The sequence below is a fragment of the Pagrus pagrus genome, assembly GCF_965226575.1.
Source record: "Pagrus pagrus genome assembly, chromosome: 20".
Classification (NCBI taxonomy): Eukaryota; Metazoa; Chordata; class Actinopteri; order Spariformes; family Sparidae; genus Pagrus; species Pagrus pagrus.
The window spans coordinates 14,923,061-14,950,951 of record NC_140207.1 but is presented as its reverse complement, the minus strand read 5'-3'; the positions used below and the strand labels follow the sequence as shown (position 1 = coordinate 14,950,951).

The 27,891-nt window shown below is 41.3% G+C and overlaps 1 protein-coding gene across 1 annotated transcript in view; it reads left to right on the top strand.

Moving 5' to 3' along the window:
- The window catches only part of cntnap2a (contactin associated protein 2a), a 316,263-nt gene that overhangs the window by 260,430 nt on the left and 27,942 nt on the right, over positions 1-27,891 (top strand). The window contains exons 17-20 of the mRNA XM_084340352.1: positions 634-761; positions 12,278-12,448; positions 18,046-18,264; positions 23,722-23,958. Of these exons, the coding sequence (XP_084196478.1) occupies positions 634-761; positions 12,278-12,448; positions 18,046-18,264; positions 23,722-23,958 (755 nt within the window). The remainder of the gene's footprint in view (positions 1-633; positions 762-12,277; positions 12,449-18,045; positions 18,265-23,721; positions 23,959-27,891) is intronic.

Genomic DNA, 27,891 nt, shown 5'->3' with positions numbered 1-27,891 from the left:
ATGGGTCCAGACTCTCTCAACCTTCCCTTTCCCCAAATTTCTACAGATATCGCGATAATATCGTTATCATGAATTCATTTGGCCACAGCAATCAGCCCTATACCAAATGCTGATTTTTAAGATTCAACTTATCATTTGTAATTTAAAAAATTTTAATAAAATGGAATTACATTCAGCAAATGCAAAATAGAAGTATCTTGACTAGTGTTTTCAGACTTTTGGATCCATCTGTATAGGAAACTGGTTCACATGGCTCTGCACAATGCCTCTACAACTGATAACAATAGATACAGTACGATAGATACGATACAATTACATACAAACCATGCCTATCCTCCATTATGTGTGTACTGTATGTTAAGTAGTATGAACCATTGCTTTGCTTAATGTAAGATGATTTAACAGCTATCATTTGCAATACAGGTTCACCATGCCATCCTAAAATTTACCATTCTCAACTGTAGCCTACCCTTCATATCAGTATCACTTTGACAAACTGTACACAAACTACAAGTATTACTCGAACACATGTTCAAAATACAAGTAGAAGATGCAGAAGTTGCAGATTTTTAACAGTATTTAACCTGGATTCTCCTCTTTCCACTGTCTGCATGTTTCTTTCAACTCACTCAGGAGAGAAGATTCTGGTCTCCTGGTGTATAAAGAGCATCTGCCAGTCAGCCAGGTTGCTGTGGGTGACACCAACAGACAGGGTTCTGAGGCCAAGCTGACTGTTGGACCGCTACGTTGCCAAGGAGATAGTAAGTGTTGCGTCATGTACGTGTGTATTGTGGAGTTGTAGCTGTTGATGCAACATTCTGCAGCCATCTTAAGCCGTTTTGGCTGGACAAATATTCACTGGAGCCATGCTAGAATCCAGAATGACGATTGACTTGGTGCATTGGGGCTACAAAGTGTTTGAAATTTATTAAATGAATGACTGAATCTGGGACATATAATAAGAAACTTTAGCTGATAATTCAGTGTGGTTGAATAAGTGCTCCTGCTGTGCTGATAATAGTGGATGTTACTGATTTCAAAATTAGGCTAAGTAATTCATGACAATTAAATTAAAAACGGATAAGGAATCTATCACAGGAAGTGGCACTGAAACCAAATTTGTGGACAGTGTTGCTTTGATGTAGCTTAAGAAATGAATAATACACAATAACAACCTAGATCCCCCATGAGTCCTGACTTTGGACTGCAAGGAGGAAAGAGCATGAAAAGGTCAGTAAGGTAGCCAGTAGCTAACTCACACTGTGCTTCAGAACTCTGAAAGATCTTTAAAGTGCGGTAAGGACTCTGGATAAGCTGCAGGTGAAAAAGGAACCTTTGAGGCAAGAGATCTGCACTACAACGGCCTAATTGAGAGGAAATACAGTATGTGTGTTAATGACTTCCTCCAAGTCAGCCGCTGAGAGGAGTGGGATTCATTTTCAAAATACATCTCAGCTGGATATAGAAGCATGACTGCATAACCTTTGCGAACGCCTCATCAAAGGTTGAATCAAGAGATCACCTCCAGTCTCTTTAATACAGCCCATATTAAAATCCCCCTGCTGATGTTGTGTGTAGCTTTAGAACGGTTGGAAGAGCACAAAGACATTTTTTTATCAGATGTTAAGCTGTTGGAAATTCCTGGTCAGATTGTCAGTGGTGCTTGAAAGCACTGTTAAAATCGTTTATAATGTGTGATCATTTTACTGCGTGGCAGACTTTATAGAGTAGATGAGACAGTGCTTACAACAAAAGTCTCCAGGCTAAACAGTATAGTAGTAGATAAAGGTCGTCTTGCTTATTAAGTTGGCGCCATGATGCCTGTTGAACCATGATAGTGTTGTGTTTGAAATACTATTGCTAGAGGAGGTCAAGTAGTACAGCATGGAAAATAGAACACAATCTAAAAACAACTACAATCACATTTTCCTATATCTTTTATCCAAAGAAGGTCCCTCGGGAGAGCTGCCTCACATATAGGGAAGTAACCTAAAACCAGAGTGGAATATGTCTAAAATAGAGACAAAAAAGACTGAATAAATGAACTGTGAGAATATTGCATTCATTTCTGTTCGCTTTCTCACTGCATTTTTTGTACTGAGGTAAAAATTACCTAGAAACCATAGTCAATGCTGTCTGTCTGCCTCACTATTGACATATTCAGGTATGTAAAAGGGGGAAGCTGGAAGGATTGTATAATACTGGAGAGCAAAGTGCCAGGAGTGTGAGGATGATATCTGCCTACATTTACACACTTACACTCCTATTGCTACTTGAATTGATTATTTTAAGTGGCAGGTGCATGTTGTGCAGCTTAATGCAGCTGCAAAGGGAGCTCAACATAGAAAGCTTAACATTATCTGCACCTTAAAAACATCTCATTTCAAGCAAGGATATACAGAGAATGGTTAATGATAGTAGTCTCTCTTTTTGTTTGTAAAAATAACTGTACCATTCACTAGGGGAGGACTGACTCCAGTCAAGGGTACATGGTGTGCATGGTGGTGTACTCCACCAATATTTTACAGTGTGGAAGCAGTCAGTTAGGGACATCCATGTTTGTTTTTATAATATTTCACCAAAGATGCTGCTCAGCTTACACACATCTAAGCTTTATGGCTGATAGAAAGAAAAGGAGTAGTAAGGAGTTGAGTCTGTTACTAAAATGCAAAAGAAAAAGGTATGTTCTCACACAATATGGGCTACTTTATGTGACCTTAACCAACAGAGAGGAAGAAAAAAAGCTGCTTTGGTCTTAATTATCTTTATCCTCATGTGGAATGAAATGTTTTCATCTTTCCTCATCCTTATTCCCAATGGAAATTAAACATTATTAGTATGTCTTGAACTGTACAATACATTCAGACATTGTTAGCTAAACTTTTGGAAAGTAACGAACATCTTTTGACAATTAGAATTTGCCGCTGATGGTTTGAATGGGGCCTTAATTAAAAACTAACGTGAGAGAGAACCAGAGAAAACACTTCATGCATAGCGGAGTACAATTGGACACATTGTTATTCTTGGGTTGCACTTGAGTGTGAAAATAACACATTGCTCATGCTCGCATTGTTCCATCAATGAGAGAAACTGTTGTTTCATCTCTGTCTTTCTACTCAGGAAAATTACTATATATGAATGGGGTGTGTGGGTGTGGTTTTTCTTTTTTGGGTCTGCAGGCACATGCATTGATGCTTTTGTATGTGTGTGTGGCCAAATTAACTATTTTATTCGCATCTATGTTGTGCTTCTATTTTTGGCTGTTTCTCAGGTAAACATCAGACATCAGATGCTGCAGAAACCCTCACATACACACACTGGGAGGCAGTTTATTCCTCGCTGTTTCTCTTCCTGTCTATTCTTCTAATCAGTGTTGGCACACTGCTCTCTGTGGGACATTGGGTCAACTGGAAGACACACACAGATTCTGCCGCTCTATCATTTTGACCACTTTCCTCTCCTCCTAACCCTTGAACCTTTGCTGTTTCACTTTGCTTCACTTTGTCCTGAACCTACCTGCGGTGTGTCAGTCCCACAGCATGGACTGTCAGGTCGGCATGGATTAATTGCCTCACCTTCCTGGTGCATCTGTTATACTTGGGTAAATGAAACATTTCTCATTCTGAATCAGAGTGGGCTTTCACACAAACTCATAAAAGTCAAATGGATGATGGAAACCTTATCCTAATGATGTAAAGCCTCACAACCACAAAGAATGGCTCCCATTACTAGCAGAAGCTTTAGGGCTGAAAAAACACACACCAGCATGTGACTCACATCCACAGCTATTGTTTTCTATGAGAACCTACACACCAGGGGTGTCGGCAAGGCAACTTAAGACTGTGCAGGATGATGCTCGTAGACATGTCAGTCACAGTTCTACTTCACCACAAATGTCAACTCTTGAGAAAAGCAGCAATTTAATTATCGCCACCCAGGGTCAACACCTGGTTAATGTACCTTGACAGCTAATTTTGTTGCTGCACTGAATGACCAGTTAATATCGCCAATGGTTATCTAACCCTCTAAGGTGATTCTCAAAATGATCATTAAAAGGACTAACAGGTGAAGTGAATAACCTTGATAATCTTATTACATTGCAGTGTTCTTTTGGGAAACCTCAGGTCCTGGCGTTCATATGGATGCCACGTGTAATGTACAGCACTATCCACATACTGTTGCAGGCCAAAAACTGCTCAGGAATGACATGAGGTCAGTCGGGCCGTGATGAGGACAGAGCAAAAGTGCATTGCACAAGCAAGGTCGTAGAGAAGTGCCTGGTGGAATCAAGGTGTTAGAGTTGACTCTCCACAAACGCTTCTTTAACCTCCAACCTTGTGATCACCTTGCTTTTTCGTCCTTTAGTTATTCGCTTTTGCAGTTCATAAAACGGATGTATGTCACACTACGTTGTGTGGAGTAGAAAACCAATTGGCTCGGAGCCAAGAATATGCTTTGTTAGCTTAATATGCCTCAGGCCAACTACGAGTCTTTTCTTTCATCCCTCCTGATTGTGACCTGACCACGAAACAGTCTACAGTAAAAGGTATTTCCGTGTATCTCAGTTTTTTTAGGAACACGTGAACCAAACTACACTTATGAAAGCAACCTCAATTATTCTCACATCCCAAATGGATTACCCACTGAGAGGATTCAGAACACAACTGTGCGAGCTCCTCAATCAAGTGGTTTTGTCTTTTGAGGTTGCCTCCGCCTCCCTCATCCTCTTCTCTTTATTTTTGCTGTCTCCTAAGACGAAATAGATTATAGCAGCATAGAGAAGTAGAAACTTCGGCATCTGCTGTGTGATGTAAGAAAATACCAGAGAGGTTTTGTAGAAAGTAATATCCTGTCGAGAGGAAAAGCAAACATGGATTTAATCTTTAGTGCAAGGCAGCATGATCATTACGATAATAATGCTTCATATATTATCTATTGGCTGCTCATTTTTCATAGTAAAGGGAATAATATAGTGGAGCCATGCAATCTCAGTGGACGGTGAGTGCAGTTATGCACTTTCTGCCGCAAAGAGACAACACTGCATTTTAAACTGCAAAGGGATATATCTTAGACCACCGTAGATGGCGTACACATGCTTTTTCACTGTCATTTTTATCAGTACATCCGTCCATTCATCCGGTAGACAGGAAGTGGCCTGGTTCTGTCGAGGGTGCAGAACATGACAGAACACCTACCCTCACTCCTCATTGGTGTCACACTCATTACGGTACCTTCATCAACAATCTGGTGCCACTCTCGCTAATGTCCCGTCATCACAGAGCTGCCAACATATAAACAAACCATGATTTAATGACCCATGACATCACATCTGTTTGTGTGTGTGGCTCTATCATGTAGCAGTATGGCAGACACAATTACCAAAGATGGATCCTTCTGTCACTTGGAAGGAGCCATATTCTCTTTGTCTCACTCTATTATCCACTGAGTGTGTCCGAGTGTGTTTGAGAGACAAAGGGAGAGTTATCCTCTTTTATGGACTGACCAGATTAACAAACTAACTTTAAAATGAAAATGACTTTGAAGTATGTTTGCAATAGTGCTGGCCAAGACACCGGAACATGGAGCACACATTATATATTGGCCCATTAAGGCATATTAAACATATATTAAAAATTTCACACGTGAATAGGTGCTCTTTGTATGATTGATGCTACTCATACTGTGCATGGAGCTCTGTCTCAGTAAGACCAATGATGATTGGCTGCCATATAATGGGTTTTCATAGGCAAATGACTAATGTATTGGGCAGTCAGGGAAAGTTTTCGCACAGGAGTACTTATGTGTCTGTGTGCATGTGCACCTCTGTGTGCGTGTTACAGTCTGTATTTCTGTAGTGGGCACAAGTGAGAGTGTGTGTGTGTGTGTGTGTGTGTGTGTGTGTGTGTGTGTGTGTGTGTGTGTGTGTGTGTGTGTGTGTGTGTGTGTGTGTGTGTGTGTGTGTGTGCAGTACGTGCTCTAGCATTAATGAAGCCCATTTCCATGGCTAGTTTAATGGCAGCCTATACAGTCACAGGCAGACAGAGAGGAATTAGTTCCATTTATTGATGTTAAAAGGGTTTGGACATTTTAATAGATGGGAATGGAAATAAATGACAGCAAATGAAGCAAAGCAACACATATTCTATTATTATAATGTAATGCACCTGCTATGAGGCATGCTTGTTCTCAAGACTGGCCCCAAATGAAAGCTTACAAGGGTCACCTATGACAGTTCAAAATTAATTAATTAGTTTGTACCCATTTGTCACTGTTCATATGCCCATATATACGTTGTATACATAATTGATGTCAGTCTAAAGATAGTCTGAAATAGATAGTAAGGGTTATTACTTAAGGTTTTTTTTTTTTTTAAAGTAAAAAATACAAAGATGTTGGTAAAAGACAGATTTTAAAAATGCCATTTGCACTGCAAGTTTTTTATGATTTAACTTTTCTTGTGGGTGATTTTTACCCGGTGCGTTTTCTATACATAATGATATTAAAATTAATAAGCCTTGTATTACATTAATATTGTAAATGCACATAATCACAAGTGGATAAGTGGCTGCCTACATGGAATGAACAAGTCATCAAAAACATCGACAAGAAAGGTCATAGGTTTATTCTCTTATTTGTATTTGACTTGATGGAGGTTTTTACCCAAAGCACTTTACAGTCCCGCATGCACATGTAATTTTTAGCATGCATTACATTAATGAAAGACGGCGTACATGTATTCCTTACTTCCAACCAGAGAAATAACTTTTTTTCTCCATTTATATGATTACATCTCTGAATGTTTAGTGCTAAAAATGAATGAGAAGGAAGTTAATTACAAAGTGAGATTGATAAAGGTTTTGCAGGCCTCCAAGGACAGACACAAATTACCTGATAATTCAAATGCTATATTCCTGTGAATATACCGTACCTAGACCAAAAAATTACACGCCACAAATGGCTCAATTACACACAAATGAGATGAAAATCAGGTCTCGATGGAAATTAAGAAATGAGCGAGGAAGAAATGTACGCGTGCTGTGCCACAGTGCGAAACATTTCAGATCTATATATGTAGGTTCAAGTGTTCTAAACAATAATATCTGAGCCATTCCCTCAGGGGCCCTTTCTTTGTCAGATGAATCACCTTCCAGGATAAGTGCTGCTGCCTCCCTTATTACATGACACTATTATTAGCACTTTGATGAAAAAGCCTCCCAACAACTTTGCACCTGAAGTAAGTAGCGCAATAAGTCGCAAGTGGAAAAGTTAAATGAGATGGCACTGCGTGTTTTTGCTCCAACAGCCTGAGTAATAAGTGATTTAGCAGGCCCCCAAATGTCATGATCGACAGTGGGATTATCAAACTGTGAGTAAATGCACGATGTGCAAGGATGAGGTTATTATTATGAGCTATTATGGCACTAAGTGTAGTCTCTTCTGCCTGCAGCCAACAGTATACAAGAATGCCTATGTTTAATGTGTATGCGCATGTATTTTATATGTGTGCTTGTTTGTGTGTGTGCCTGAAAATGTCCTTGTTTATGACCTGAGACAGCGCAGTCAGTCATCCTTACCATCTGCTGGTACTGGCACATAACCCATCTGGTCAAGCATAGACAGATGAATCATCTAGTTGGCTTCCAGACCCAAACTTCACCTCAAACCACATCTCACATCATGTCAGCTGCAACAGTTCAGTGGGCTTGAGGCCTTTTTTTTTTAACACAAGTCTCTGTGGCCTAATCCAGAGGTCAGCACGCAGCTGTTTAATGCAGCTCGTTTTAGTCAAATGAGTCGATGGGTCCAAGAGATGTTCACAACATGCATGTAAGAAACATCTGTCTGTGAAGAGCATCTAGTCGTGGAGTGCAAAACATTATAATATTAATGATAATTAAGAAGAGGACAGGGGAGCTGCAGGTGTGCTGAGTTTTTCTTGATTGCGACCATAATTTTTGATACAGGCAGGGTGTTAACTTGGGTCAACCGCGCTTACATGTTTGTACCAAATTGCGTGCAGTCCAGTCAGTAGTTGTCGACCACATGATGTTGGCACGGGTGCTTGAGGCTTACGTGGTCAAGTGGAACATGCTGTGAAATTCTGCACAGATTGTGTTGTTGCTAAATTATAATCACCAACATCACTACACTAACAAACAAGAGGAGAAATGTTATAAAGCAGGGCCAAATATGGCCAGCCATAATGTTCAGTGCGGTCAGCTACATGCTTCTAGTGGAAGAAAAAAAAAAAAGAAAAAAAAGAATTGAAATTAAAAATATTTTTTAATTGTTATTTTAATCAAATAACAATTAAGGAAATTTGGGATTCAAGTACCATTTTTCATCTAAACAGTACAATACAATAGATGCTTTCTGCTTTCTATGGAGCCCCTAAGGGGACATGGGGGGAAAAAAAAAAAAGTTGTCAAGCACAAACGAGGCTATTACAAATTCGAGGTTTATGAAAACGCTCACGAGAAGAGTTTCATGAGCGTTTTCATAAACATTCAAACCAGCAGTGTTACTCGCGTCGTTGCACTTCCGTATTTGAGTTTATAGTGAAGTGTAATTATTATTCCATAAACACCTTTCAGTTCAATGTGTCCCCATTGAGCACGGTGCCATCATCACATTCCCTGTCCTGGAGCGCAGCGGAGATGGCCGGACTCTTTGGTAACTAACTGATCCAGTAATCATAATCGATGGTAGAAATCCAAGATTAAATCAAAAAGCATTAAAGAATGAATAGCCTACGGTTCATGTTTCACCAAATATGATTTTAGTTTTCATGTAGTTTGTGTAAAATCGCTGCAGTGTACACACTGTGCTGTCAGGCACACACCACGCACTGGAGACAGCGCAGTCTCCGCCGCACACTCTGCCTTCTCCAGTCATCTCATCTGGATCATCGTCACCACCTGCGAATATGGATTGTATGATTTATGAAAGCTTGTAAATAAAGTCAGTGACAGCTTTCACAGAATCGTTACACCCCATATCCTCATTGTGAGTCCTGATCATGATGCAGTCCGAGTTCACCGTAACTACACTTAAATGAATTAAAAGTGACTTTCTCGTGCTCACGAGAAAAGTATCCCTTGAGCACAAGAAAGTATCTCTTTTAATTTTATTTTTTTCCCCCCATGTCCTTTAGGGGCTCTATAGCTTTCCTTTGGACCTAGCCCACCTTTAATTTTCAGTTTTGGCCCTCCACCGGAAAGTTTGGGCACCCCTGCTGTAAAGCCTCACGTTGACTGATGCCTCTGTTTGCACAGTTTTTATTTGCTACACTCAGTCTTTGTACGCATAGTCAAGTTTTTCAAATAGCAGTTTAAGGCTAAGTGAACTAGGAGGTATTGGAGGCCAACACAGAGCAGCAGAAGACCAGAAAACATTTGATCCATACTTTTACAGAAGAAAGGAAAATGCATATTTATGGGCCACTCTCCTGTCTCTGCAGTAAATTAAATGTCTAACAGTCGAGTAGCTCAGCAACAAAGGCGGTAGCTTGAAAGTAGATCTGAGATACTGTATTGTCCACAATGGCGCACCACACAATGAGACCAAGGGCATCCAGGAGAATAAGTGACAACAGGATTAGAATTTCTGTATTGGCATCACCTTGAGAACCAATCATTCAGAGAAAAATGGCTTGTCAAGAAAACCACTTCAGATTCCTTTTGAAGACTGCCCATGTTTGAAGCACCCGTCGCTAAGCATTGACAAGTTTTATGTGTGTTTCCACATATGAATACATAAAAATGCCTTGATTGCCACAGCAGGTTACACATGAATGAAGTGTTCCAAGGCCGATCTAACCATGTTCTGTGTGTTAGAGGTTCATTCATATCAAACCCATTTTATAGAACTGGCTACAGACATTTAACAAGCTTATCAGGCACTATGGTTAACAGTGTAATATTAGTGGTGTCTCATTCAGAAAAGACATTTTTTTTAAACATTGTTTGATAAACATTTCAATATGGCCGTGATAAATGTCCCACAGTGCCTAGCCAACCAGTTGCATCTGTGGCTCTGGCACAGGAGCAACGGGAGGTTTACGATTTGGCGTCCATGTTTATTTCTCTAACACTGTTTTCTTTCCAACACTCAGTTTCTGTCAACCCCCTAATTTGTTGTTCTCTCCTTTGCCTCTCACACCATGGATCTCTTTTGGGTCCTTTTCTCTCCAACCTCCCACTTCCCTCTTGTTTTCTCTCCCTCCCTCTGAAGCGTGACTCGCCTCCCGGCTGTGTTTCTATATCTTTGTGTCCTTCTTGCTTCTATGTCTTTGTCAGCCTTCTTTTTACTCTCCTGCTCAGAGCTCTATAGTCTCATTCTGTGTATCCAAACAGACATCACAGCACATATTTCATGGTGTTTTGTATGTATTTGTGATCTTATTACAGATATGTAATATGAGGGATTTAGTTTATGCAGTGTACCCCAAAGAAATATAGAAATACATTTGCATATAGTCTCTCTATACCGTATACTGTAAAAATCAAAACAGTTCCTTTGTAATCAGTCAGCGATTGAACATCTGAGTGTCACCAACTTCTGGCTCTGGTTTTCCTTCTTGTTATGATGTGACATCTTAGTAAACAGATAATTATTTGCCTCTGTGGCCTCTGCAGACTTCCTCCTGTTTAGTCCTCAATTAACCCTGTTCAATAATTGGCTGGGCCTCCCATAGAGAAATGAACAGCATTCCAACTTCAAACACACTAATCACAAAGACAGCATCAGTAGGTGGCCATGTGTGCCTGTGTGTGGATGTGTGTGTGGATGTGTGTGCGTGCTTGGCCGCTATCTGCCCTTGCCCCTGGTGACAGGATGTGAGGCAAGGAGGAGAAGGGAGGAGCTCAGCCTTGTCATTGGGGAGCGCTTATCGCACTGAACCAGCAGACACACACAGATGCATGGACACTGGTGCATACCTACACTTAGAGGCATGCGCTCACACAAACACACACACACACACACACACACACACATGTGAGTGCATTCGCCAGCATAATTGGGTATAAAATCACATGAAAGGAAGCAAAGTGGTGCTGAAGGGATAAGTCAATTGATTAATTAGCTGCTCGACAGAATATTCATCAACGACACGTTTTTAATGACACACGTTGTTTGGATCTTCTTCTTTTCTTTGTTTTCTGGCGTAAATTGAATACCTCTGGTGATCCTTGTAGATGTAACGTTTAAAGTCAGATAAGAACAACAATTGAACGATTCATTGATAGTTACATTAATCATTGGTTGCAGTCCTAACACACACTCCTTGCACACACACACACATTTGTCCCCTCCGCTCCACCGTTCCTGTTCACTGTTCCTCCAGAGTTACGGTTGAGGGTCTGAGGCCAATCCTCTGAGGCATCAAAGAGATCTCACACAGCTGATACCACATTAGCCTTCACTCTTCTCTTCCTCCAGCTCATCCTCCTCAACTGCCATCTGCCCTCTGCACGACTTTACCTCTCCCCTTTTCCCTCACTTCTTCAGTATTCTGTCCTCTCACCCGTGGCGGCCTCTTTCCTCTTCTTCTGTCCTCTCTCCTCAGTGGTCCTTTGCATCCTCTCCACTCCTCTCCTCCTCCTCCTCCTCCTCCTCCACCTCCTCTGCTTTCTCCCCTACTCTTCATCTTTGGGGAGTGATAGGAGTGAGACAGAGACATGGCAAAGTGAGAGGAGGGGAGACAGGAGAGAAGTCACTTCATCAACCACAGTCTGATAATTCATCAGCAGCTGTTTAACGTGCTGCTACTTTGTCTTCATTAGCAGCCGCTGGTTTCGCTTCATAAAAGTCATTAGAAAAGTTGTCATCAAAAATCCCGCAACACTTTGTCTCTGTACCCTTGTCCTCGTCTCAGGTCCTCATTTAGGAGAAAAGAAAAGGTTTCTCTCTGATATTGCGATATGATCAACTTTCTTTTGAATACTATTGAAGTTGCAGGAAATTACAGGCTATGTTTAAACCACAGTTTTAGGTGATGGAATCATTTTTACTGAGGCGATATTAAATGAGCCACATTAAACAATGGACGTGAGATAACAATGTTTTATCCAGAATAGATTGATAGCTCTTTGGAATGAAATGAAAATGGATGCATAACCATTTGAAATGAAACCATTTTGACAATGAATTTATTCTCCGGCTTATCAGATCAGAATGGGTAATAGTGTTTTTCCACAGCGCTGATGGAGGGTACGGTACATGCATGTGGGATTGGCCAGTTCAAAGTTGTGATTCTTGTTTGTTTTTTCCACAGATAACTACTGGAACGCTGCATCATTCACCACCCCGTCATCTTACCTGCACTTCGCCACCTTTCAGGGTGAGACCAGCGCCGACATCTCCTTCTATTTCAAGACCAGCGCACCCTACGGCGTCTTTCTGGAAAACCTGGGCAACACTGACTTCATTCGCCTGGAACTCAAATGTAAGATGCATCTGAGTGATTCTGTCATGTCTCTCCGTTTGTCTCTCTCACTCTCACTATCACTCTTTATCTAGCCTAGTGTGAGGTTAAATCCAGCATTCAGTCTAGTGTGAGCTTTAATCCAACAGTCAGTCTGATAGCAATGGGTGCAACACATCACCACACACTCATACAATCCCATAGACACACACATGCACACAACAGTCAACTGCCTTTCTGATTATGGTGCACTACTTTGTCTGATTGCAAGAGAGAGCAATCATTTATTTAAGGTAATTGGTGTGTGCAATAATTATGTCCATTATGAACCTCTGTTTAACCAAATCACCCATTTTCAGGGATGACAAAACACAAGCTCTCACACATACACACACACACACACACACAGACACAGTGTGTCGCTCTCTTTTTCTCTCTCTCTTTTTCTAAAAATCATTCCTGCAAATACGAGCACTCAAATCTCTTAAATGTTCACCACACAACCTTTTCACAGCAAATACACACATGCACAATGCTGTCACTTAAATGGGTAAATTGCATGTATTTCAGTGCTGAATGTGTGCATGCTGGTTATGAGGGAAATGAAAGAGATTGTGACAAGGCAGAGGAGAACGAAACTTTTTACAATCTCTAAGTCCTCTCTGAGAATTATGATTGACATGTCATGCAGCAGGTTTCTGTGATCTCGTTCCAGTGGCTCAAATTAACAACCCCGGCAGCTTCAGTGAAGCCCCTCTGATCAAGAATGTTAAAATCCCGGGCTACAAGTTAATCGTCGTGCTGTATTGTGAAGGGGGTTCAGGGCACAGAAGGGCTAGACAACAGACTAATTGCATTTCATTGGGATTCAAATGGATTTGAACATTGCGCTCGCTCACCATTTCCTGCTGGTGTGTCTTGCCCACCATTTTGTGTCAAAAAGCCAAGCAGTGAATAGACACAAAGTCAACGGCCGGCCAAAGTGCTTTCTAAAGCCACTACACTGAATTATGTCTGCTGGTTTGTGGCCTAAAAGTTTCGAAAGTTTTTATTTTATATCCCAAATACTTCTTCAGCTAAATTGCCTTTTCTATATGGACACATTTATTCTTGCAGAAAAAAAACAATGTGCTGACACTATACTGTACATGCAAGTACTGTGAGAAGTTTGCCAAAGGGGGTTGGTATTTGTCTTCGGAACATGCACAGGAAACGCACACAAAGATACAGTAAGTATCTAGTCTGTCACGGCTGCACAGCAGGCCAGAGGAGATAGGGAATGTGTGTGTGTGTGTGTGTGTGTTTGTGTGTCTCCTGAGGCTTTCAAAATGCCCCCACATCGATTTCCTCTCTCCTCTCCCTTGCTATCATCTTGCATTTTGCCCCACAGCACACGTTTAGACACACGATCGCAGAACGACTCGCGTGCACACAAACACACACTCGCACACATAAACACACACATAATCCCTGCCCTCTCACTGGTGCAAAAACTGTATCTGCTGCAATCCCGTCAGGGCATGAAATGACTAGCATTAGGCCAGAATAGCATAGCTGTGCTATTGCAGGAACTCATACACACACGCGACCTTGTACAAAGCACACATTACTGTGACCTTAGCAGACTCAGGTGGGCACTATTCCTCTTTGAATCTTAAAAGTGAGAAGTTGGCATAGACACATTTGAGGGGCAGCATTGAAGACATTTTCAGAACCATGTGAACTGAACTGGTAACAGGATTGAGGACACATAGGAAGGTCCCTAAATACAGAAATGCTTGATTTCTGGGTTGCTCTGAAGCTCAGCAGAAAGTATGTATGTGCCATGCTCTGAGCCCTTAAGGGGCTGCAACTTTAGTGATAGTCTTGCCCAAATGTTATAAACGCTTTCAGTCTCGGATCCCGCTGAGAAATGTACTTTTCCCGCTAGAGACCTCGGCTTATGAAGTTCTATTATTGCTTTTTTTATGTGAAGACGAGACAGACACAAAGTTTACATCTGAAGTTTAGCAGCTCTTCTCAAAGTTGTCAGACGTCCGTCTGATTTGTTATAACATCTCGTCATCTACTGACAAAAGCATCTAGCCACCACTACTTTTTTTAGAAGTCGATCTTTATCTCAATACATCTATTCCAAATAACGCTCAGAAATACTCAGCGTTCCTTGCATTGTGTGAATGCAGGTTTTTCACTGGTAAGCATGAAGAACTTATTTCAAGAGCCTTTTTTCACAAAGAAATGCTTAGCTTTTGAGAAGTTTCTTTGAATCTTGTTTCAGCTTCAATAGCAGCAGGTTTGCTGTGGCACTCCGAGTCTGGCTTGCACTTAAAGAGAGTTTGCCTCCTTAAGGAGGCCAGAGTTTTCCAGTTGTCCCAGGAGAGGAAAACACAGAGCAAAAAGGCTAAATACGAAGAATTATCAAGTGTAACAGGAAAGAGATCGAAGGGATAATACACTACCAGCCATCAGAAAATAGATAAACGGCTAAATGAAACTTCACATTAGACAAACACACACCCACATATATGCACAATCCACACAAGCAGCGATCATTAAGACAAAGACACACACGTTACACAATCTCTTTCACTATTTATCATTGTTTGGTGGTGCTGTGCTGACGCATAATTTAGAATTTGGCTCTTGCAGCCTCCATATTAAAAGATTAATAGAAAACCAAATAGCAAAAATAAAAAGCTCTGCTGGGGTTTCTCCAGGCCAACATGCAAGTGTTTCTCACACACACAGAATTACATTCACACACACACACATCAACACTTACAACATCCATCACAGCTATGCAAATAATGAGGCAAGCGCTGTGCTCTGAGGGCACTTTAGTTTTCATTTCTGCCTGCGGACAGAGTATAAAAAAGAAAGTTGTAGGGCATCCATCTTGCTTTGCTGTGCTTCTAAAACAACACACTAGTAATCAAACACAGATACACACTCACATGCCGTCCGGTGTTACTATAGCTTTGTTTCTGTTGTGGTATTCTGATATATGTTTGGCTTTCGTACAGCATTTAAAATAACTGATGTCGCTCCTCTTTGCCCTGCAGACCTGCTCTGTGCATACAGACATCATTAATTCAGTGTACTAAAGCCTGTCAGAGGGCTTATACTCTGTGTCTTACTGTGTGCACATGCCTCTATTTGCCTGCATGCCGCTGTGTGTTGTGTTGTGTATTGTGAACGGTTGAATGTTTAAGCACTTTTCAGATTTATCTTATGGGTTAATGCACTCAGCATATCCAGAAATGCTTTTGCTGAGATGATTTCTGGTGTGTTTGCTGGAAAAGGGATCAAGAAAGAAAGTAAAGTAAAGGAAGGGAGGATGGATGGATGGATAGATGGGAGGATGTGAGGGAGGGCAAAGTGACTGGTAAGACTTGTGTTAGTGAATGCAAGAAAGCAAGAAATAAATCAACAAAACAAATGAATAAACTGTGAAGGAGTAAAAGAATGAAGGAAATAATACATATGAAACGGGGGTGGACTCAGGGGACAGGTGGATAAAAGGAGGAAAGAATAAAATGAACAAAGAAGTGAGAGGAAAAAATGGAAGAATAAACAAAAAAGAGAGGGAAGAAAAAAACTAGATGTGTATAGTAGAAGGGATGCGAGAGTTAGAAGAATGGAAGAATAGGTGGGGTGAAAAGAGATAATTAAACGAAAGCAATATGAAAATGAGAAAAGGGCCAGGCATATTGATTGGGCAAAGGGAAAGAAGAAAGTTCATTTCCCCATTGACTACTACATAAAATTATCCACTCTAATATCTGAGCCTAATGAAGCTATAATGAAGCAGTAACATATAGAGCTATGAAGTGGTTATATATCATCTCTATGACTGCAGCACACTGGTGCCAATAACCGCCATATGGCAGCACCCAGAATATATAGCTTTTATACAGCGGCCTCACAGTGGTGCCAGACATTAGGAAAAGAGTCAAATTGGGTTTTAATTTGACAATTATAAATCGTCTTTCCAGCAGCAAAAATAATTCCCTCATTGTTTTCCCATTGTTGCTTCATTCCTTTCATGGGTCAAAGCAGAAAGATATTTTGCAGGGGCAAGCATTCAGTCAACATCTCCCGTCCCCACACAGTGAATGTGTTGTCCGAAACAAGGACGTACTGTCTGACTTGGATAAAAACCAACAGTGTCTTGCAGTGCCACTCAGCTTTAAAATTTATTCATAAAGATGTACATTCAGTGGCCACTTTATTAGGTACACTTTTACAATATAATGACTTTCAATCCAACTGCTCAGCCATAAATTCACTTTAACGTTCAGTTTATGTCGACATTTTCAGAAATGAATTCAATTCAATTATCCTGTAAGTTTACTGCTGAGGTCATCGTTAAAGATGCTGTTGTATTGGACTGCATTATACAAGGATTATCTCCAATTTTTACATAACTAACAACACCCTCAATGCGATAATATAATTGACACTTCAAGGACAGCATCAAAAAACACATACACAAACACACACCTAAATATACTGTATACTTCCTTGTACTTTCTCCTTTTCTGACATAACGTACACACATACACTGTTTGCTGCAGAGAGGTTAAAAGCCATCAGACACCCTGACTTCAACAATGCAGTAGCAAAAACATCTGGAATGGACAGGTGGTAGACTGAAACAGACACACACGGTAATTCTGAAATATCAATCAACACTATAACAGTGCCCCCTATTGGTCTGTTGAAATATTAGGTTACTGAACTACGGTATTTCAACTTGCCTCATTCCTTATAACATATCCCAAACGAACACACACACGTACGCACACACACACACACACACACAGCCCTGCTTGGGGACCCAAAGGTGGCCGGTTCAAATCCCCCTCGGACCAAAAAAAGCATGATGTGGACTAGTAATGGAGAATAGTGGTTCATAGTGGATCCTGGGCATTGCCGAGGTGCCCTTGAGCAAGGCACCGACTCCCAACACTGCTCGTTGGGCGCCGTTGCTTGTGGCAGCCCTCTCACTCATCCTCCTCTATACACTGTGTGTGGGTGTGCATGTGAGTGATAAAATAACAAAAACAATTTCCCCTTGTGGGATGAAAATAGTATTAAAAAATAAAACCACACACACAGATCCACTTAATATAAGATAATGAAAATTAATCGTGCAGAAAAACAAGGCCATTTTGTTCTTTGCACTCATTTTTCATTCCTTTCTCTTTTTTTCTTTGTTCATCTACACACAGTCATTTCTCTTCAACTCTTTCATCTCTCACTCGTCGAGGGGACAACTCGAAATGTTCAAGAACAGCAAAAAAAAAAAACACATGGAAACTGCTGTGATACAACTTTATGTCATGCAAAGCCAACAGTTCCTGGCATCTATTGACCGTCTGTGAGATTAGTCCTGTCCAAAGCTGTGAGCAGTCGTGTATTGCAAAGCTGAAATCTATAACAGCCAAACGAATGGCCTTGAAACAAATGAGCCATTAGATTAGAAATTGAGCGCATATTTACCTGCAGAGTGGACTATGACAGAAACAGGGAGTTATGCGCTTTAGAAAGTTCTGATGTTTGTTCGGAATCGAGGTGAACTGAGTGTATTTCTTTGTCTCGCACTCTCTCTGCAGCTCCTAAAATCGTCTCCTTCTCCTTCGACGTCGGAAACGGACCGGTGGAGTTGACAGTACATTCTGCCACACCCCTCAACGACGACCAGTGGCATCGCGTGATGGCCGAGCGAAACGTCAAAGAGGCAGTCCTTCAGCTGGATCAGACGTATCGGGCATCTCAGCTCGCTCCTGCACAGGGGCACACACGGCTTGAACTGTTCAGCCAGCTCTACGTGGGTAAGTAACACACACACAATCCAAACAAAACAACCTAAGAATGAGTCACATACAAAAGTGTTTTTGCAATTTGAACATTTAATATCCCCTTTGTGTAGGAGGGAAACTCAGAGACAAACACGCTGTAATTACGAGCTCTTATGTGTGGAAAGCAAATGCCTAAGTACACATCATTCATGTAATTGGATTAAATTAATAAACTATCTGTGCTGTCTGTATTTGCAGTAATGCTGCCCTCAGATACAGACATCCATTGCGTGGATTGTTTTAGAAGTTAAAGATGTAGCAGCCTTTCCTGGAAATCACTGGCTTCTCTCTTAAGAGGCTTCAGTCCAGCTTAGCCACAGCCACTGCTAATTGAGTTATTGTTAATCCAGCACACACACACACACATTTCATGTTTTAGAATATGCACACATGAAACTCATCCGTATAATTGATCAGAGTTTTAATAACGTTAAAACTTAGCGTCTGTGCTGGCTGTGAGGGCATGTGACTAAAACTAACTTAATTCGCTTACCGTAGAGGTCGTTCCTTTGATACTTTGACTATATATTTTTAGGATTAAGAAGCTGTCATTGCACAAAGACGATATCAACCCTCTGACTTTGCCACACACACGCACACAAACTGTATCAGACAGATCGAGCCCGTAATATCACACCAAATCAGGCCCTCATTTTGTTAGAGAGGGCTGCTTTTTCCTCATGCCTTCATCTTCCTCTCCACACGACACCTCTCAAGCTCATCAAGAGTTCATATGGCAGAAGATCTGTCCAGCTTTCTCCTTATGCTTTCGCTTCTCTTTCTCTGTCTACCTTTTGTGCTGAGCTGTCAATACTCTAGGGCTAAAATAGTTTTAGGGATTTGCGGATAGAAGAGAAAGTGCTGAGCCGGATCACAGAGTTCCTACTGTCTCATGGAAAAAGTTCTGCCCAAAGGAGATTGTTCCAAAGTCCAATCAGGCGTCCCGATGTGATAGCCTTACCCTCCCTGATCCCCGTTTAGAATATAATTCCATCGTCTCATCACTTTTGCTGATTTGAACGCTGCTGAAACATCCTCACCTTATCATGTCCCAATTTGCCTCTCAGTGTATTTGTACTTTCATTTAGTGAAATGGAAAGGGGGCGAGAGAGGTTTCGCCACTGCGCGACTCGCAGCTATGAAACCGGGGACGTAACGGCTTCCAGATAGCGCCTCGGCCGTCACCTCATTTGCATATGTGTATTCTGGCTTTTCTGTAGAAAGGGAGACAGGAGCCGGTTCAGGCCTGCTGTGTGTGAGAAACACAGGAGATAGTGGAAGAAAGGGGGAAAGAGAAGAAAGACTTGAGCTGTGTTCTCACCATAAGTACCTGGAACTTTTGTCCTTGGAGTATTTTCAAGGAACTCAAGGAACCACTGTGGCCTAAAACCCTGTATGAGAGATGTATGAAAAGGCGACGGCTGTTTTTACACATCATTTTTGCATGCAACTATACAATGATCATCATCAGCCTGTCTCTCATATGCCTGACTGGTTTGCGGCTAGGGATTTTAAAAAATGGTTGCTGAAATAAAATGCTGTGAGTGCTTGACCAATCAGAAATGTTCAAATGTCCCTTTGAAAATTACTACCAATAATGTCCCTGGAACTTTCTATTCCCTGCTGTAGAAACACATTGAGTTCGTTGTCCCTGGCAAAAGTTCCTGTAGTGAAGCCACAGCTTTGTATGTAACAACAGCCACAGAGGTGACAGCACCTTCTCATATCTGATGTCTAATCCCTTCGTAATCCTCATTTGAGGATTGCTTTGGGAAGTTACAGTGTGACACACAGGAAGTGACCCGGCCACTGAAGGGAAGTGGTTTAGATTTGGCCTGTGACAAAAGATAGGGATCCTTTTGTGTTTGATCGAGAGATTTGGAAAGGAGTGGGCAGAGCCCTGCAGGCATCAAGATTTTGTCTGAACTCGCCTGATTCTTCCTTGTAACATCCTCTGCCGTTTCACACGTTGTCTCTGATTGATATTGATGTGGCTGTTTGAAGGCAGTGAAGTAGAAAAAAACAATGCAATCTAGAAACTTAAAAAGAATTTCAAAAATGATAGATCTGTTTGTACGATTTCACATAAACACAGTAGGATACAGCAGGGAGCTTTATTTTGCTCAACTTGTTCTCAAATCCGTCTCTGTATCATCTCCTTCTCGCTTTCTCAATCAATATGCTCCTCATCAAGCATTTGATTGCTTTAGTGTTTACTGCACAGTGGCTCATTTGCTCTAATGGCCTTGAGAGTAAATGTTATACCATCAGCCTGCTGTCATTTACTTCAGACTGTTAACTTTTAGTTCACCAATTCACTTCATACATGCACATAACTATAAATCTTGCCACATTTTATTCATTTAATGCCACCATCTGTTCTTTTGATTTCCCTCATGATTAATGCTCACATTCACACTTTTTTCTTTATGGTTTTGCATGTTTTTCCTCTATTCTCTCATGGTTGGATTGTTCTGTCTTTCTTTTCTACTTTGTTTATCTTTTCTTTACCTCGCCTGTGTCTTCATGGATCGACATCTTGCTTGTTGCCACTCGCTGCATGTGTGCGACACCTGTCACAGGGAAACCAGCCTCGCTCACCTGCCAAGACAGTAGGTAACATTTAATGAGTATAATGAAATGTCCCTCTGGCACAAATACAAATATAACGACGAAGTACACACAAACACGCATGTATGAAGACCTCAGCTACAGTTCAAATAGAGTGTGTTTTCTTGCATCTGATTTTGTTGCAGTGTTGATTAAACTTTAGCCAGGATTTATCTTCTGAAATGTGACTGCTCCTGCTCTGCGCTACTTTTTTTGATTTATACTCTACATTAACACGTAGGTGTGAGGAATTACTGTAGACTCTTGCTTATTGCAATACACAAGAACAATTTCCATGCAGGGATCCTTCTGAAGCAAACCCATTATGGACCTTTAAGAGAGACAGTCAGGGAAAAAAAACATTGCTGTAACCCAACAGATATAAAGCACTGGGCCGGTAAAATGGGATTTATATGATAATATCTCCCCCCCCTGGAAATTCTGGTGGGTAGGGGAGGCTTTTGAAATGGCATTTAGGCCTTATGAATCAAAAATACTCATCTAAAACCAATATAAATGGCATCCTAAAGTAATAAACATGGAGTGGGTAAAGATCGTTCTGGGGATCTCTTCAGTGTTGAGCAGGAAACAGACAAACAAAGATATAGGGCATACCATTCTATTAACCCACTCATACAATGATAATGGAAGAAAGCGGTGCAGCAGATGTGAAGCCTGTAGGTGTAAATGGGGAATTTATCAATGTGGTTGGATCAGGCTTAAAAGAACATATATATGCATAGTGCATGTTCACTCCTGTAACTGTATACATACTGCAGGTTTATCTGCAGTGAATTATTACTCAGTAATGTAGAATCCACACCGACATATACACACACAGTGAAGGAGTGAAACAGTGGAGGTCAAAAGGTCCCATTGTATGATTTCTCTTTTAATTAGGAAGTTGGCTGCATATTGTGTGTGTGTATGTGTGTAAGTGTGTAAGTGTGTGTACAGTACATATCCTAATGAATATGAAATGTTTGCTCATTAGCACATCATTACAGGGTAACATACCCTTGAGCCACACACAGCACATCCATAAATATGTAGGTGGAAACACATGCACATGTGTGTTTAGCTTCTAATTACTGCTTATGAGTCTGAATGTATGTATCCATGTCAGTATTGCTGTGTAGTCGTGCTCTTATGTGCTGGAGTTTGTGTGTTTGCGTGTATATATGAACTCTGAAGCCTGACCAATACTCAATATATAAGGCTGATGATGATATTGAGATTTAAGAGGATTGAACATTAAACATCTGATAATGATTTATCAGTGAGGTAAGATGTTTTATGAATCTGTTTGGCAAGAATCCATCAGATTTGGTTGCAACAAAGGATCGTTTTTAATTGAAGAGTAAACTACATTCTCAACAATTACTATAAATGTAAATATACAATAAGAGAGAGGCATTGGATATCAAGTTGTTGTAAGAAATGTACCCGAATATTGCGCAACATCAGATTTTTGCCTACAGTGTGTGCCACCATATCTACCAAAACAGGTGATTGGCCAAGATTGACTCTAGTCAGCATCAGTCAGGCTCTATTACACACCATTTGTGATCTATACAGAGACCACATCCACCTGTGTCTGTGAGTATGTGTGTGTGTGTGTGTGTGTGTGTGTGTGTGTGTGTGTGTGTGTGTGTGTGTGTGTGTGTGTGTGTGTGTGTGTGTGTGTGTGTGTGTGTGTGTCTGTGAACGTGTCCACCATGGTCTCCACAGGCCTCAGAGCCTGCTGTCCATTTAATCAGAGACTGATTTAGACCTGGGTAAACAGGTGGCAGAAACCTCCAGCCAATCAGTGGTACAAAATAGATTAATTAACAGGTCTACTAAAAGTCAAATCCGTTGTGGGAATGAAAAGAGGAGAATGTGCGTGAAAGCGTACTGCATCCTGATGTGTGAATATTGTATAAAAGTAAGAAGGCATACTATTGGTAACCTTATCTGTGTTGTAGCTGTGTGGCTAACCTGGCAGATGTGTGCATGAGAATGCAGCTGTTGAGGAAGGACACTGTGCGTGCCAGAGTGTGTCTCCTTATCACATCTACTTGAATGGATGCTTCTACGTCATCCGAAGGATGCAATTGGGAGGTTTTAATAACTAAAATGCCCCTCGGCTCTTGTTAATGATAGTGTGCGTGAGTGTGCGCCCATGCTCGTGTGTTTATCCATACCGTGTAACCGTCCTCTGTGGGTGAGCTTGTGTACGTTAAAATCTATACCTGTGGGTGTATGTTTATGAGTGTGTTTATTGCTATAGTCATTTAGGTCCACATTAATCTATTTAACACCCCTACTCTGTCCAATATAATGGGTAGTTAGACTGTAATGGTGCAAGGCCAGAATGACGATGGAAGCACTTTAGAGGAATGGCTATCGACACCCCAAGGCTAAGCATTGATGCTTCTATTGACTCCTTCAAGTCAGGTGCGCTGTGTGTGGTGTGTTTTGAATGTGCGTGTTGAATGTAGTTTACATGCATTCATGAATCCATTTGCATGTGTATGCGTGTGAGATGTTCATTAAGACACTGTGTTCATTAGGCTGTTTTAATTAGTGAAGAAATCGAACGAGTTGAAGGTGGTTTCAAGAACGGCGTCGCAGTCGGAGCGATTAACGTGACATCAGTGGCTTCCTCCAGGCGTTGGGATGTTAACGTTTCTAAAAGAGATTAAAACAGCCTCTTGCATTCAAAATGACTTCCATGACCCTGGCTTCCATTCGCCCTCCCTTCCTTTACTTTATTTGTTTTCTTTCACAGTGCCACATTTCCCTGCTACTCTGATACCACTTTCCCTCGCTCCTCAGGTGCTGCAGGGGGCCAGAGGGGGTTCCTGGGCTGTATTCGAGCCCTACGGATGAACGGCATCACCCTCGACCTGGAGGAGAGGGCTAAGGTCACGCCCGGGGTCAAGCCTGGTTGCCAAGGCCACTGTACCAGTTTTGGGGTGTACTGCCGGAACGGAGGGAAGTGCGTGGAGAAGTACAACGGCTACTTGTGTGACTGCACTGCCACTGCTTATGATGGCCCGTTCTGCACCAGAGGTGAGAGGCATTTTAAGAAAGATGATTTCAGTCGCTGATGGGAGATCATGTGACTGTACGTAAATGCCACTAAAAGTGCGTCACGCTGCTTTTCATCTTCAAAACCTCAATTGCCGAGACAAATCCATCTCCCCGTGTGGGCTTTCAGTTATTTTTTATGTCCAGTTTTATTTCTCTTTTTTTCCAGCACTGCAGGGTTTTTTGCAATTCCCTAAGGTATCTAACAGTAGAAGATAACAGTTTGTTTTTTTCTCTTAGTCCTTTGCTCAAAACCTTTGTTTGAGGAAGGGCACCTTTATGAAGCCACATTATCACAGGCAAAGTAACTCTTCAGTTCACAAAACTAGAGTCTCACAGCATCAGGATTACTGCTGGAGTAGTTCTGTTTCAGTGAGCTTCATTGCCTGACAGCCCACTGTGGTTTTTGCTGCACTCTTCTGATTGTCCTGACTTTCTATTCAGTTTGGAGCTGTCTGTGTGGAAAGTGTGCTTATGATAAAAGGCATCGATTGAGAGTGATATTGTGCTTACCCACCAATTCTCCCTGACTTTAAAGTGCACTCGCTGAATGATAAAATACAGAGCTTAGAGATCAAACTGAAAAACAAATATGCAAGTCTCTTCCGTAAGCACCGGGTATCTCTAGGTTTTTGAAGTTCAGAGATCAGAATTGTCACACCGCTCCTGCATTGTGGCATATTGCTCAGACATCATGTTTGTTTCACAGGGATTCATTAGATACAGCATTAAAGTTCCACTTTCCAAAACAAGTTTTCATAAAACGCTCTGGGGAGAAGAGCAGCGGTGCTGTCAGAGGCTTTCTGCTAGCTCCCAGTCAGAGAGTTGATCCCCGACACGTGAATTAATTTGTTTCCTAAAGCCGAATAGTGTTTTTCCCCTGTGCTAGTGGCAGGGGGGTGACAAGATGACAGAAAAGCAAAGTGTGTGTGTGCGTGTGTGTGTGTGTGTGTGTGTGCCAGGCAAGAGGGTGACAGTGTGTGGTGATATGCTAGTGTAAGACATGAGAAGACCTCCTCTGAATTCTGTCATAACCAATCAGGCATTTCAGGATTTAAAGAATAGAGATTACTGTCTGCGTGAGGGTGTGTGCAAGTGTTTGTGGGTGTGTGTGTGTGTGTGTGCGTGTCTGTTTGTGCGTGTGTGTGTGTGTGTGTGTGTGTGTGTGTGTGTGTGTGTGTGTGTGTGTGTGTGTGTGGCTGTGTGTATGTCATAAGACGAGAGAGGCAAAGAAAGGGAGAGAGCACACCCTTGTGTCTGTTTGTTTCTGTGCATGACTCTCCTCTTCCTCTGTCTCCTCCTTCCTTCCCTTTCACTCACCGCTGCGTCAGGTCCTCATCTTCTTCTTCTTCCTTTTCCTTTTTCTCCATTTGTGATTCCCCTTTCCCCTCACTATTCTAACACTTCTTTCTTCGTCTCTTGTCTCATCTCCTCTCCCTTTCCATTTTATTTATGACTCATCCCTCCCTATTTTTGCTTCTCTTTGTGCCACTCTCCTCCCATGAAAATCCTTTCTATCTTCTCCACCTCTCCTTTTCTCTTCTCCTTGTTTGCATTTTTCCTTCATTTCCTTCACCTATTCCTTCCTTCTTCTCCCCCTTCATCATCCCTTAATCTACCCTTCTTCTTCTTTTCTCAGTTTTGTCTGGTTCTTTCTTTCTCTTGTTCTCCCCTGCACCGCCTTTCTTCTTCCTCTTTTTTTAACTCTTTCCCCTACAAATGTTCACTTCCTCCTAGCCTCTTCCCCCTTCTTGTCTCTTCTCCAGCCCTCTCCTTTGTCCTCTCCTCTCCCAGTTGCCTCTCTCCTGTTTTCTCTTTCTGAATTTCTCCCCTTCACTCTCTTTAATCTCCCCCTCTCTCCCCATTCTCCCAGCGAGTGAAAAATGCATGAAGCCAGCCATAATTGCATAGTGCATTTCCATTGTATCCATATTTACACACTGCTCAGGGGACCCCACCGTATTATTATTACACACTCTCATTCTTCTGCTTTTCTGCCCTTGAGGGTCACAGTGTGCACATGTACATACATAAACATGGGTACACACACACACACACAAACTCACACAAACTTACATACCTGTAGAGGTTTGCACGTTTGCACAAATTCACTTTCCAAAACTTCTTCATGCGCTGACATAAAACACACGCACACACATAAAGAGTCCCTGCCCTGGAGCAGAGTTTTCTCATTCCCTCTTATGCTTCCAGACAATGTGTGTGTTGCTGCTGAGGCTCTGGGCAGATATTCAGAGTCCTTCTTCTTTTTTTACAGACAGGCTCCACATAATCTACAATATGTGTGAAAAAAGATAAAATGTAAGAATGTTTAGCTTTTAAAGTGAAAAGGGCGGCAAGATAGATAGATCCCAGCGTGCCGCATGGGAGCTTATTTTGAAAAGAATTTGTACAATAGTAAATGGCGAGAGACAAATTTTGATCTTGTTTGCATTGTGCCATGAATTTCACAAATGTATATAGATTTAAAGAATAATTTTGCAAGTAAAAAATATTGCCGTTTTTCGTGAAGATAAAATACCATTTAGATTTGTGTAAAATCGCTCAGTTTCACCTCGGCTAAGAAAACACATAAAAAAAAGTTAAAATCACAACAAGTCAGGTCATACTGACAGCTGCAGTTACGGGAAGGGAGTACTTCATGGCACAATTCAAACGGGATCAAAATAGTAAAATGACTCGTATGGAATTTGGTCAGAAAATCTCAGCTGGCACTAAAATTATAGCATGCTCTTAAATGATTAAGTAAACTGGGCAGGTTTTTTAAACGAGGCTGCCAATGACTTAATAACGTTAGCTAGGTTAGCTTAATCAGATATTTGGGACTCCCTCTAAAGTGCATGAATTTTAAGGTACCAGTTCTGAAACAAACATATTTCATTTTACATTTATAAATAATTTAATTTAGTTTGACATTTTGCGAAGAATTTAGGAAGGACTTCAGTTTAGATTTTATGAACAGCAACACAGTCGAGCATCTGCAAGTGTGAAATTGGACCTAGAGTCAAAGCTGTGTTGCTTTTGAATATTATAATCACAAGAGGTTAATAGTCAGGTCTTCACATATGAATGTAGCTGTGAGGTAAGAAGCAATTTATCCATAGATGCTGTGGCTTGTGTTGTTCATTTGTTTTGTCGATATTGTTTTATAGGAATTCAGTGAAGCGTGCTGCTTTGATGGAAACACTGCAGTTTGTCTTATTTAAGTCTGATTCATTTAATACCCAGCAGCATGGATTTTGGCAGACACTGAACAATCCAGCGGCATCACAAAACAAAGTGCGAGCAGGCTATTTGAAATCTTGACAAGCTCTCTGCCTAGTTAACACAGAACAATTGGTAAAATGTTCCCTCCAGACGTCCAAAGCTTTAAATTATATCAGTGCACAGCAGAATAGAGGATAAAATTGGGGTGTAGCTAAATAGAGGCGAGATTTAGCCTATATGCCGATACTAGTCAGAGAACTTGTTATTCTCTAGTAATAATCCTATTAAATTTAAGTAATGTAGCTTGAAGTATTTATTGTAATGTGTCTGCTGGGAGACGATGGGTGAAGTGAAGCTTTAAAACAAAATGCGTAAATGTGTTCACTTTCTATTCTTCACTCATACTGGGTGTAGTTTTACATTTTCACTGCTGCCACTGAAGGGGAGGCAGACATGTCAAAAAATATTCCATGACATTTACACACACACACACACACACAACCTTTGAGCCGCTGCTCTCGCTGCAGCCATTCTCCTTCATTTCACGCACATTGTGCCTGACACACGGACATTGCGCACGCATGCACATAAACACACACACAGACACAAACAAGGAGGATAACGGGAGTATGGGAGAAAAAAAACAGATCCCTTCTTCTCAACACTTGATTACAAGAATCAATAAGCCCC